Raw genomic sequence first — 11,997 nt, forward strand, 5'->3', positions numbered from 1 at the left:
TCCCTGCCCAGTCCTCGCCTGTGCAGCAGCGTCCAGACTCGGTGTGTCTCCGCGTCCGGGCTCGGGAGCGCTGCCAGAAATGTCAGAGGGGAAAGAGTGGTGAGGACAGTTCTTGTATTCAGCAATTAGCGGTATGGCTGGCTCTGGCTGAGCATGTCCCCCACATCCATTTCTCATTCATGCCCCCACCCCCCCCACCCCTGCCGTGGCATGGGTCTTCTATGAGCCCCACTGACAACTGAGGAAACAGGCTGATGGACACGAAGCTGCACACCTGGCTTCTTAGAGCTTTCTGGCAGAAAGGGGCTGAGCTCTGAAACCCCAAATGCGGGAGGTGTGACTGCTAGGATACTGTTTATATTAACCCTTTGGCTACATTTGGCCCTCTGCTCTCCAGAAAGATACTGACACTCCCCATCCCAGCAGCACTTCTAAGGTTGGCACTGCTTTAACCCTTTCCTTCCCAGAGTCAACACTGGCATGGACCTGGGGCCTGCTTCCTGGGGGGGGCGCTGGGGACTTGGGTCTTGTGGATGAGCCGGACGCCCCCCCAGTCCTCCTCCAGCTTGATGTCCCCCTGATCCAGGGCCTGCTGGATGGCGTCAGCAAGGGTGCTGAAGGCCAGGTCCACATTGCAGTTATTTTTGGCGGAGGTCTCCATGAAGGCCATGCCCAGGGAGGCAGCCAGCTCCTCTGCCTCCTGGGCCGAGACACAGCGGGTGCTCTGCAGGTCACTCTTGTGGCCAACCAGTAAGAAGATCGCCTTATCCGGGCCCTGAGTGGCCATGACCTCCTGGTGCCAGTCGCAGATATGTTCAAAGGACTTCCTGTTTGTCACATCAAAGACCAGTAGGACGCCCACCACATTCCGGTAGAAGGACCTGGTGATGCACCTGAAGGACGCGGAGTGAGCTGGGTTTATGCCTTCCAGGCCCCCCCACAGGCAGGACGTCCCCAGCGTGCACGGACTGCCTCACAAGCCCCATAGCTCTTTTCACACTGCCGGGTGCTTCTCTGCCCCCGGCCTCTGTGTCTGTCCCAACGGAGTGCCTGCGCCTCAGCTAGGGAGCAAGTTCAAGTCACCTCCTCTCTGGACCATTCCTGGAGGAAGCAGGTTTCCTGATGGCAGATTTTTGCTTCCCGTTCTCTGCCTGGCAAACTCCTACGCATCCTTCCAGGCCGTCCCAAACCTCTCTTCCTTTCCCATCTCCCTGGCACCTCCCGCTCTGCTCGCTCTGCTCCGGTGGGCTCTCTCAGCAGCCGGGTCACCCATCCCTCCAGGTCTCCGTGGCAGGACCCTTGCGCTCTCCCGGCGCCAGGGTCTCAGGCCTCTGGCTCGGGGGCTTGGCCCACCCGGCTGCATCTGTGGGACGAACGACTCCACGTGGAGGGCCAGAGAGCAGGGCTGGGTCCCCCAGACCTGTACCTTGGCCACTGAGGCCGAGCCCTTGGTGGTGGGGGGGGGGGTAACTGCCCTGGAGGCGGGGGGCACTGACCGCCCCCCCGGGTCCCTCAGCCCGCCCGGCCCGCACCTGAAGCGCTCGTGGCCCGCGGTGTCCCAGAGCTGCAGCTTGACGCGCGGCCCGGCTCGCAGCTGCAGCTTGCGGCTGTAGAACTCGACGCCCACCGTGGGCGCCCACTCGGACTCGGGTTCGGGCTCCGGGGCCCCGGGCGCGCCCGCCACATAGCGCCGCAGTAGCGACGTCTTGCCCACGGCCGCGTCCCCCAGCAGCGCGATCCGGAACTGGTAGCGGCAGCCCCCAGCCGCCATGGCCCCGCGTCCAGCCGCCCGAGGCCAGCCGCCCCGCCGCCCAGCCGCCCGAGGTCAGTCGCCCCGCCGCCCCGCCGCCCAGCCGCCCGAGGTCAGCCGCCCCGCCCCGGAGGCTGGCCCCGCCCCTCGGCCCGGGGCGCGAGACACCTGGGCACGTGCTCTCCGGCCTGGGGGCCCCAGTTTCGTCCTCTAATAACCCCTACTTCGCGGGATGGGAGATTAAAGAAGGCAGTGTGGGGAGGAGGAGGAGCGAGGGACGAGAACCAAACACGCACCTGCCCGAGACTAACGCCGCCAGAGCGTTCACCTCATCCTGCCGGCCGGCTTCTCTCTCCAGCCCCACTCTCCGGGCAGTGCCCTGCTTGGGTCCCTGTTGCTGGAGCTGGAGGCACCACTCTAGAAAGTTGATGGTTTATAGGTGTCCCTTCCCCACCCAGGTGCTCCTTTCCCGGAGCTCCATTAGCCCTGGCCTAGGGCCTCCCAGGGCCTCCCGTTCAATGGTCGGGTTCAATGTTTAACAGCCCCCACTGCATCCTCAGCACCTGCCTGGGGCGGGGCCTCAGGGCCCAGAGAGGGATGCCAACAGGGCTGGCAGGAGGCCGGACAGACATAGGCAAATGCGATTCCAGAGAGAGTACTGTTGGCCTGTGGTCTGGACAACTAACATTTATGAGGCCAGATGGTCAGTTCTTCACACTCTGCTGGCGACAACTTTGAGAGCACCATAGTGTGCCTATTCTAGAGCCGCAAGAACTGAGGCTTGTCTCAGGTCACAGAGCAGAGCTGAGACTCATATATGAGTTTGTCTCACTCTTCATTACCCCCCTGATGCCACAAAGGGGGACTGCAAATCAAGTACCAAGAGGACCAGGACACAGTGGTCAGGTCCCTGTGGGTTAGTGGCAAGGGTAAGGCAGGGACATCTGCCTCCAAGAGCCAGTCTACCCTCTCCAGTCAGGCCTTCTGGAAACCCAAGTTATCAAGGCTGGAGTTCTGGCTGGTCCCAAACAGTGCGTCTATTGGTTTAATCTCACTGTCCCAAAGTGGGTGGATTTTGCCACTTTAACTTGTTTTGGCAAATTGGTGGTGAGGTGAAATCCTCACTGTTGCAAACAATCGAATCATCATATTTCCTTCTCACACAAACTTGTAAGGTGTTGTTATTCTCATTTTTACAGATGAGGAAACTTGAGGCTCAGAGATAAAGAATCCGAGGTCACTTAACAAGGAAGATAGACTAGCTGTCAAGTTTACCCAAGACCAAAGCCTTATTTGCTATTTCTGTCTGACAGGACAGGCTGAGGATCTGGGAAGGCCCAGGTTTTCTTCTCACTCTTTTTTTTTTTTAAGTGGATATATGTATGTATGTATGTAAGTAAATAATCTCTACACCCAAAGTTAGGCTTGAACTCATGACCCTGAGCTCGAGTCACATGGTCTACCAACTGAGCTAGCCAGGTGCCCCTCTTCTGGCTAACTCCTAACAAATCAATAAGAAGCCATTTTGACAGGTCTCCATGTAATCTCAGTCACTGGTCACCTGCGTGGTAGAGCCTGAAGGGGCCCATGTGTCTGCTTGTCCCCTACTTCTAGGAGTAGGAGAGAGAGGAGCCTGAGAATCCAGGAACCCTGAGGAGCCTCAGGAAGGGTGTGTGTTCGGGGAGGAATCTTTCCTGCCAGCTTTGCCCAAATTAAGACTTTGCCCCCCTCCCACCTTCCCCACTGATTCCTCAGTTGAGATATTTTCTCCACCTCACTGTTTACCTGGAAAAATATTTTTGTGTGTCAGGTCCCTATGGATGCCTCTAGCCCCTTCTTTACCCACCACTGGTACTCTGAGCTCCAGCCATGCTCAACACCTTTCCTCTTCTCAGTCCTCTTCTCCTCTTCAAAGGGCTAACTCCTACTACACGACTTAGGTTAGAGCCCTGTCCTCAGAAAGCCTCTGACTGGCCAGTGAGGTCACATACCCTTTTGTCCGCTGCATTAGCTGTCTCCCTCCTAGGTCACTTGAGGGCAATGATCAATGGTGGTATCCCCAGTGCTTGGCACAAAACAGGAACTAAGTAAATATTTATGGTAGAAAGAATGAATGAAAGTGGATAAGTGCTATTGATTCATTAATTCAGTCAGTCAAATCCCACAATAGGGCTGGACTCTGGACTCAGGGAGCTATAGGCTCAGAGAAGACCTTGTGCAGCAGGTGATTCTGAAGCTGGGTCTCCCAGGACGAGGGCAAGCTGGGGAGTTCAAGGAGGAAGGGCACTCTAGGCAGGAGCAGCTGGACAAAGGCAGAGCGGCATAAAACAACTTGAAAGGCAGTTTGAACCCCCATTCCCAGAAGCCTTTGTAGTCAGCACCCGTGGGCAGTGCACTGTCAGCACTGGGCTCTTGGAACTTCCTCTCCTAGAGGCTCCTGCTGTGGGCGAGGGTCATGTGCCTGCCCTCTGCAGCGAGCCCCAGAATCCAGATGTCAGCTGACCTTGCCAGAGACTGGCTATGTGCCTGGGGCGGGGCAAGTGACTTTCCCTCCCCACCCTGCTTCCCCTTCTGCTAAGTAAGGCAAATCCTGGTGCCCACCTCACAAAGTAATCTGGAGGGGCTATGCAACACAGCAGGGGAGTTAGGCGCATCTGCCCGAGAGAGATCAAGGTTCTAGTTCCAACTGCCCTCTTACTAGCTGTGTGGCCTCCGCCAAGTTTTATTCGTTAATTCGTTTACTTTGTATTTGTTTCAGTAAGTGCTCGCTCTCTGTTATATGGCAGGCACGTACACAGCAGTGCAAATAAAAACACACAATTCCTGGTCTTGGGAGCTCACATTGTGATGGGGAAGACAGGAAATATATCCATATATAATGCGATGTCAAGAAGCAATAAGTGCTATAAATAACAGTCAAGCAGGACAATGGCTTGAAGGGTGGCAGGGTGCTACATCAAAATAGGGTTTTCTTTTTTTTTATTTTAAAAGATTTTATGTATTTATTAGACAGAGAGTGTGCACAAGCCGGGGGAACAGCAGGCAGAGGGAGAAGCAGGCTTCCCGCTGAGCAGGGAGCCTGACGCGGGGCTTGATTCCGGGACCCCGGGATCATGACCGGAGCCGAAGACAGCTGCTTAACAGACTGAGCCACCCAGGCGCCCCTAAATAGGGTTTTCTGAGGAGATGACATTAGAACAGAAAACCAGGGGGAGTGAGGGAGTAGTGTGGGTGTCTGTGATATCCAGAGAGGATAGTTCCAGGCAGGAAGAACCGCAAGAGCAAAGGCCCTGAGGTGGGATCAGGCAAGGGATGCTCCAAGCAGAGCAAAGAGGCTAAGAGAGCAGAATGATTGAGGGAGCAAGTGGTGGGTGGTGAGGGCAGAGAGGAGGAAGAGCCAAATCACATGTGGCTTCAGAAGCCATCACGGGACTTCAGCTTTTATTCCAAATATCTCGTGAAGTCAGAGGAGATTTTGGAGCAGGTGAATAATATAATGTAAATTTTTTCTTGGTTTTTAATTTTTACATCTTAATGGGGGTATAAATGACACACAGTAAACTAACTGTACATATTACAGAGTATAATGTAATGACTATTTTTTTTAAGATTTTATTTGACAGAGAGCGAACGAGAGAGCACAAGCAGGGGGAGTAGCAGAGGGAGAGGGAGAAGCAGACTCCCCGCTGAGCAGGGAGCCCATGCAGGGCTCCATCCAAGGACCCTGGGATCATGACCTGAGCTGAAGGCAAACACCCAACTGACTGAGCCACCCAGGCACCCAATGTAATGACTTGTGATGTAAGTGTACATTCACTAACCATTACAACAATCTAAATAATGAGCATATATCACCCCCAAATTTTCCCATTATTTATTTGTTTGTTTGTTTATTGTAGGCTCCACGCACAGTATGGAGCCCAGTGGGGGGCTTGAACTCATAACCCTGAGATCAAGACCTGAGCTGAGATCAAGGGTCAGATGTCTAACCAACTGAGGCACCCCTCTCCATGTCCTTTTTATTTTTTTCCCCCATATCCTTTTTAAATTCCCTTCTCCTGACCCCCCCCACCCTGAGAGTTTTTAATTTTGATGAAATGTAACTTATTAATTCAATATTGTATTGGAGGTCCTAACTAATACTATAACACAAGAAAAATAAATAAAAAGCATCCAGATTGGAAACGGAGAGGTAAACCTCTCTTTATTCACAGACATGTGAAAAGTCTTAAGGAATTTACATAGGAGCTACTAAAACTAATAAATGAGTTTAGCAAGGTTGGAGGATACAAGTTAATATGCAAAAATTAATTCTATATACACTAGCAATGACCATTTAGAATTTGAAATTGATAAAAGTAATACCATTTACAATAGCATCAGAAATATGAAAAACTTAGGGACAAATTTGACTAAAGATATACAAGATCTGTATGTTGAAAATTACAAAACACTGTTGAGAGAAATTAAAGATAACTTGACTGAATGGAGAGCTATACCATCCTCAAGGATGAGAGGACTCAATATTGTTAAGATGTCAGTTCTCCCCAAATTAGTCTGCAGATGCAATGCAATACCAACCAAATCCCAGTAGGCTTTTTAAAAAAATACAAATTAGCTGATACTAAAGTTTACATGGAAATGCAAAAGACTCTGAATAGCCAAAACAATTTTGAGAAAGAACGAGTTTGGATGATTTATACTACCCTATTTCAAAACTTATTAAAAAGTTAGAGTGGGACGCCTGGGTGGTTCAGTCGGTTAAGCGTCTGTCTTGGGCTCAGGTCATGGTCCCAGGGTCCTGGGATCAAGCCCCACATCGGGCTCCCTGCTCAGCGGGAAGCCTGCTTCTCCCTCTGCCTGCCTCGCCCCCTGCTTGTGCTATCAAATAAATAAATAAAATAAAAAATCTTTAAAAAAAAGCTACAGTAATCAAGACAGTGTATTATTATTATTATTATTTTTTAAAGATTTTATTTATTTATTTGACAGAGACACAGCAAGAGAGGGAACGCAAGCAGAGGGAGTGGGAGAGGGAGAAGCAGGCTTCCCGCAGAGCAGGGAGCCCGATGCGGGGCTCGATCCCAGGACCCTGGGATCATGACCTGCGCCGAAGGCAGACGCTTAACGACTGAGCCACCCAGGCGCCCCAAGACAGTGTATTATTGAGTACAGAAACAGACCTATACATATGGTCAATTGATTTCTACAAAGGTGCCAAAGCAATTAGATGGATAAAGATAATCTTTTTCAACAAATGAACATGGAACAATTCGAGAGCCATATGTAATAAACTTTCACTTACACCATACACAAAAATTAATTAAAAATGAATCCTAGATCTAAATGTAAGAGCTAAAACTATTAAGCTCCTAGAAGAAAACATAGGAGAAAACCTTAATGCCTTTGAGCTAGGCAAAAAATTTTAAATTAGGAGACAAAAAGCGCAAAGCATAAATAAATAGACATTGGACTTCACCAAAATTAAAAACTTTTGCTCTTCAAACATCGTGGCTGGTGTGTTGAGACCAGACTATAGGGAAGAATGGCAGAATCGGGGAGACTGATTAGGAGGCTTACTGTGATTGTGGGTGAGCAGTGGGGTGGTAAGGAATGTCTTACCATCTTAAAGGTGGAGAACACGGGATTTGCTGACGGGTCCGAAGTAGGATGGTAGAGAAAGAGACCAGGCTCCCTCCAAGGATTTACTGAGATTGGGAAGAGCCGGTGCGGAGGAGGAAAGGCTGTGTTCTGAGAAGCCTATTTATTAGCCAGGTGTAGGTGTCCAGGAAGCTGCAGGGTGTAAGGTCTGGCGCTCAGGAGAAAAGTGAGGCTGGAGAAACACATTTGGGAGTCACCTGAAAGTTTCTTTCTCTCAGAGTCTGTTGTTTTCTCCATAAAATGGGAATAATAGTAGTACCTACTTTTTAAAGTGTATATTAAGGATAAAAATTAATGAAGAGTTTAAGCACAGAATAGGTATTTAATTCTTGACGACTACTTGTTTTTACACTGACGCTTACTCATTCCACTGTGCTCGTGGCACAGTGACTCCGAGTGTGGTCTCTGCGGTGGACTCGTGGATTCCAGTCCTTACCTCGTTAGCTACCTGGCTGATGCATTCCTCAGTTTTCTTATCTGTAAAGTGGGTATAACTATAACTATACACAGGGTTATTATGAAAACTAGCTGAGATAATCGAGCATCATTTACTTAGTAACCGCTCAGTAATTTATCTATTAGCGCAAGAGGTTAGTCTTGAACAAAGAATGCGTTCCTCTTCCGAGTACTCGGTCGCCTTTTCCTTCCTAAGAAGCCCTCCCCACGGGCCCCGCTCCAACAGGAGCTCCCAGAGCGCCTCCCCAAACCCACTCAGCCGCGGCTGCCCTGTCGCAGCTCATAGCGTCATTTCCCGACTTTGGAAGTCTGACTGAACTCCAGCGGGCATGGCGGGTCGGCTTCATTTGTGAGCCCAGTGCCCAGTACCGGACGTTCAGTGAATCCGGAACACAGGCGGAAAGTCGCTCCAGCCCCGGCCAAAAGGCCGGGACTCCACACGCGCTTAGGTCTTGGAGCGGGACGCGCCGCCCGGCATGTGAGGGCGGGCGGACTACAACTCCCAGCGGTCTGCGCGGCGCGTTGCTCCAATTGTCGGCGCGGCCTCCAGGGGCGAGGCCTATATAAGCCCCCTTCCAAGACACCGACTTCCTTTTCCCTAGCCGGGGTGGTGGTGGCGTCTCTGGACCTGGAGACCCAGGCCTGCTGCAGTTCACGCCCAGCCTCCTCTCACCCCGCCGTGGCTTCGCCGCCGCTGGCCCCGCACCCGCCGGGCCTGCCTCCGAGGCTGCGGGATGATGAGAGCGGCTCGGAGCTGCCGGGCCTCCCGGCCCGCTGGGACCAACACCCGGAAGGCCTGGTCGGCCGCATGCGCGGTGAGAGGGGCCGGCGCCCGCGAGGGCCGTACCTGCTCCCGCCTCGGCCCGCGCATCGCTGCCCCGTAGTGCGACGGGTGAGTGACGCGCCAGGCGGCCTGGTGCAGGGCAGTCCTGGGTCTGAAGTGGCTTAATTTGCGCGGTGGTGTCCACCAGATCTGAAACTGCCTGTTAAAGCCACGTATTGGGTGACCTTGGGGAAGTGATTTCACCTGTCGTCTGGCTGCACAACACGTTAAGCAATCCATGCAGGTGGATAAAAGGGTAGGGTTTTCTGGGGGCCGCGTTTTAGAGTCCTTTAGGTCCTATTTTGAATCCCAGGTCTGTGGCTTTCTACATTGATTGGCGACCTTAAGTAGATAGCTTAATTGGTCTAAACTTACCGGTAAAACGGATGATAAAATGGTCCTGTGAAGATGAAATGAGGTAAAACTCTGACACATAGTAAAATAAAGTGGTAATTGGGACCTGGTAATAGGATATCTGTTTTCGGCGCCTGACTGGCTCAGTCGGTTGGGCATGCGCCTCGTGATCTCAGGGTCTTGAGTTCCATCCCCATGTTGGGCATAAGCTCAGTCTAAAAAATACATATAAAAGGATATCTGTTCTCTTTAAGTAGGCTCCATGCCCAGCGTGGAGCCCAGTGCGGGGCTCTGGGTTGACGCAGGACCATAAGGTCAAGACCTGTTCCGGGATAGAGAGTCTTGACTCTTAACCAACCGAGCCACCCAGGCGCCCCAATGGTATCTGTTCTCTTATTTGGTCTCCAGTATATTTCAGTACATGAATTTCAGTTACGCATTAGTGCACGGGCTTTAGGTGAGTCTAGGGGGCTAGGTGGCATTTGGGAGCGGTCCTGGGACCTAAATTGCCCTGTGGCCCTTATCGAAGCTGCAGCTGCTTCCACATAGCTGCTGTGGTCAAAAAGGAGCCCAGAGTGACAGTTTTCCTTGACGGTCGCCGTTCTGTTTGCTGTAACTGATCTGCAACATTTCAGGAAAAGACAGTTCCGGTTGTACCTGCCATTTCTCAGGTATAGGTGGAGTCCTTTATTACAATTGACAGGTTTCCAGAGGCCAGCAGAAACGTTTTGTTAATGGGGTCTTTTTTTTATTTGAGAGAGAGCAAGCACGAGCGGGGGAAGGGGCAGAGGGAGAAGCAGGCTCCCCCCTGAGCAGGGAGCCCGATGCTGGGCTCGATCCCAGGGCCGACGCTTAACCGACTGAGCCACCCAGGCGTCCCTGTTAATAGCGTCCTACATAGAGTTGCTAGAAAAAAACTTGGGAGAAGTAAATTGCTGAGACCAAGAACCAGTATGGTGGGGCAGGCCGAGTGGGGTGGACAGGTGTACTGGGAAAATCTATTGGCAAGTGGCACAGATCTCAGCAGTGCTGTGGGTCACTGCCCCGGAAAAGCTTACGGCATAAGTACCGAAAGCCAGTCACACCTTTGATTATGAAGACCAAAGGAAGGGAACAGTAAGATCATTCAGGACAACTGTTTTCTCATCTCAGCTGTCCCAGATGAAGATTCCAGGATGACTTTGAAGTGGAGCTTTTTGGTGAGGATTCTGGGGTCATGACGGTGATGGAACACAACCACCTCGGGACCTGGTAAGTTTCTGGGAACTACCTGGCGGGTCAGTACAGCATGTTTCCAAGGGCTGTGGCCGGGTGTGGCCACGGGATCTCCAACTGCATGCGAGAGCAACCTGGAGAGACTTTGACAGCACAGGTCCGCATAATACCTGCAGCTGCCACTCGCCTTTCCTATAACAGCCCAGGACCTGGGTCGGAAGCCTGCTGCCCGAGTCCAGGTGTTTTCCATAAACTTCCATGAAGATGGGTGTATTGGATGTATTTCTGGTTTAGAGCTTTCACACTTTTTTCTGCAGGTTGCCCCCAAGTGTTCCTGTCAGTGTCTGCTACCGAAGAGTCTGAGGATACCAGGTTGTTGCTGTGCTTTAGACAAGGTAAAGTTAGATGCTGGAGACAGCCTGACCCTCCGGTTCCCTTTCCCATCAGATCTGAACGCTGGTCTTGGTGGTCGTAAAAGGAGGAAAAGGGACACTGAAGCTGGCCTCGTGGTGCTTATAGTCTGTTATATAGACTGTGGGCTAGTTTCAAACAGGGTTTGAATTCTCTTTGACCTGGTTTCCTCCTCCCCTCTAAAATGGGAGAATCTTAGGCTTAAAGGGAGGATGTATGTGAAGCTCTGGGCAGTTGTAGTGATTGCTGACTTAATGAATGGTTTTCTTGCCTCTTGAGAGTGTCCATTTTGGTGGGTTTTTTTTTTTTTTTTTAGATCTGTTCCCAGTGAAGTTGTCCTTGTCTGTGATTATGGATCTGTAGTTGGGTAAGTTGGCTGCCTGAAACGTCATAGCTTCCTTGCAGCTTCCAGTAGTGCTTGAGCCTTGTGAACCCTGAGTAGTGTAGTGAATCGATAGAAGGCTAGTCAGGCCTCTGGGAAGTCTTAGCGTTTTCCTATGTCATTTACACCTGACCTTCCTTGTATGCCGTATGAGCTGCTCATGGCCAGAAGAGAAAAATGTTTACAGTGTGACTTGAGTCTTAGATTTGCCCATCCTGTTGGAAGGCCAAGAGCACACTGCTAGGAGTAGAAGGTACCATATGCCAAAGCCCTGCACCTTTGGCAGCAAGGGCCGATTGCTGTGAATGTACAATCGTGGTTTGAGCTCATGCTGACATTTGGGGAAACCTTGAACCTGGGATCTCCCTTTCCTAGGAGTGTGGGAGATGGGTTGGGTAGAAATAAGTGTAGTTCATCTAGTGTGGGACGTTTTTTAGGCTGACTGGTCCAGGATGAAACCTAATCTGAGTGGACATCTATGGATGATAAATGCGGATATGGGACTGAGACCAGCTCTTCAGAAAAAGCCTGGGTGGCGATTAATTGGGGGAATGTTAACACATTGGCTTACACTTCCTTTTCAGGACCGAAACACTGGGAAGAGGCAAGCTGAAAGAACAGATTATTTTAGTGGAAAACCATGACCTTTGTATTTCTGCTACTGGTGGCACATGGCATAGAAGTGACTAATAAAAGACTTGAAGTATGTTTGTGTCCGTTTTCTTGTTCCCCATTACAGTGTCGTCTTCATAAAGATAGGTTGACCTCTACAACGTCCACTATACATAATTAATTTTTCCTCCAAAAAGCCTGAAAATTCAGGCTGAGCCTAATACGTATTCCTTAAAATATCTGAAGGCTTTACCTCAAGTTGCCCCCATTGTCCCGCTGCCCCCCCCCCCCCCCCGCCTGCAATTTCCTCTAGCATAAAAGAGTAGAGGTGAG

The 11,997-nt window shown here is 51.1% G+C and overlaps 1 protein-coding gene, 1 long non-coding RNA gene and 4 other non-coding genes across 6 annotated transcripts; 5 read left to right on the forward strand and 1 right to left on the reverse strand.

Annotated features, from left to right (window-relative positions):
* Positions 1-469: 469 nt before the first annotated feature.
* RAB42 (RAB42, member RAS oncogene family) lies at positions 470-1,771 on the reverse strand. Its single transcript, XM_032418932.1, has 2 exons — positions 1,533-1,771; positions 470-893 (listed from the first exon to the last, which is right to left on the reverse strand). Exons 1-2 carry the CDS (start codon positions 1,769-1,771, stop codon positions 470-472), a joined length of 663 nt encoding a protein of 220 aa, XP_032274823.1.
* A 6,691-nt stretch (positions 1,772-8,462) lies between these two features.
* On the forward strand, positions 8,463-11,980 carry LOC116623048. Its single transcript, XR_004297664.1, has 5 exons — positions 8,463-8,759; positions 10,197-10,295; positions 10,577-10,654; positions 10,987-11,037; positions 11,637-11,980. It is a non-coding gene; the product is annotated as an uncharacterized LOC116623048 (long non-coding RNA).
* Positions 9,557-9,691, forward strand: LOC116627035. The gene has a single exon (XR_004298403.1). It is a non-coding gene; the product is annotated as a small nucleolar RNA SNORA16B/SNORA16A family (small nucleolar RNA).
* Positions 10,329-10,459, forward strand: LOC116627089. The gene has a single exon (XR_004298422.1). It is a non-coding gene; the product is annotated as a small nucleolar RNA SNORA44 (small nucleolar RNA).
* LOC116627101 lies at positions 10,682-10,814 on the forward strand. Its single transcript, XR_004298426.1, has one exon. It is a non-coding gene; the product is annotated as a small nucleolar RNA SNORA61 (small nucleolar RNA).
* On the forward strand, positions 11,494-11,567 carry LOC116627140. The gene has a single exon (XR_004298434.1). It is a non-coding gene; the product is annotated as a small nucleolar RNA SNORD99 (small nucleolar RNA).
* Positions 11,981-11,997: the final 17 nt, after the last annotated feature.

Source organism: Phoca vitulina, unplaced genomic scaffold (genome assembly GCF_004348235.1).
Source record: "Phoca vitulina isolate PV1807 unplaced genomic scaffold, GSC_HSeal_1.0 scaffold2, whole genome shotgun sequence".
Lineage (NCBI taxonomy): Eukaryota > Metazoa > Chordata > Mammalia > Carnivora > Phocidae > Phoca > Phoca vitulina.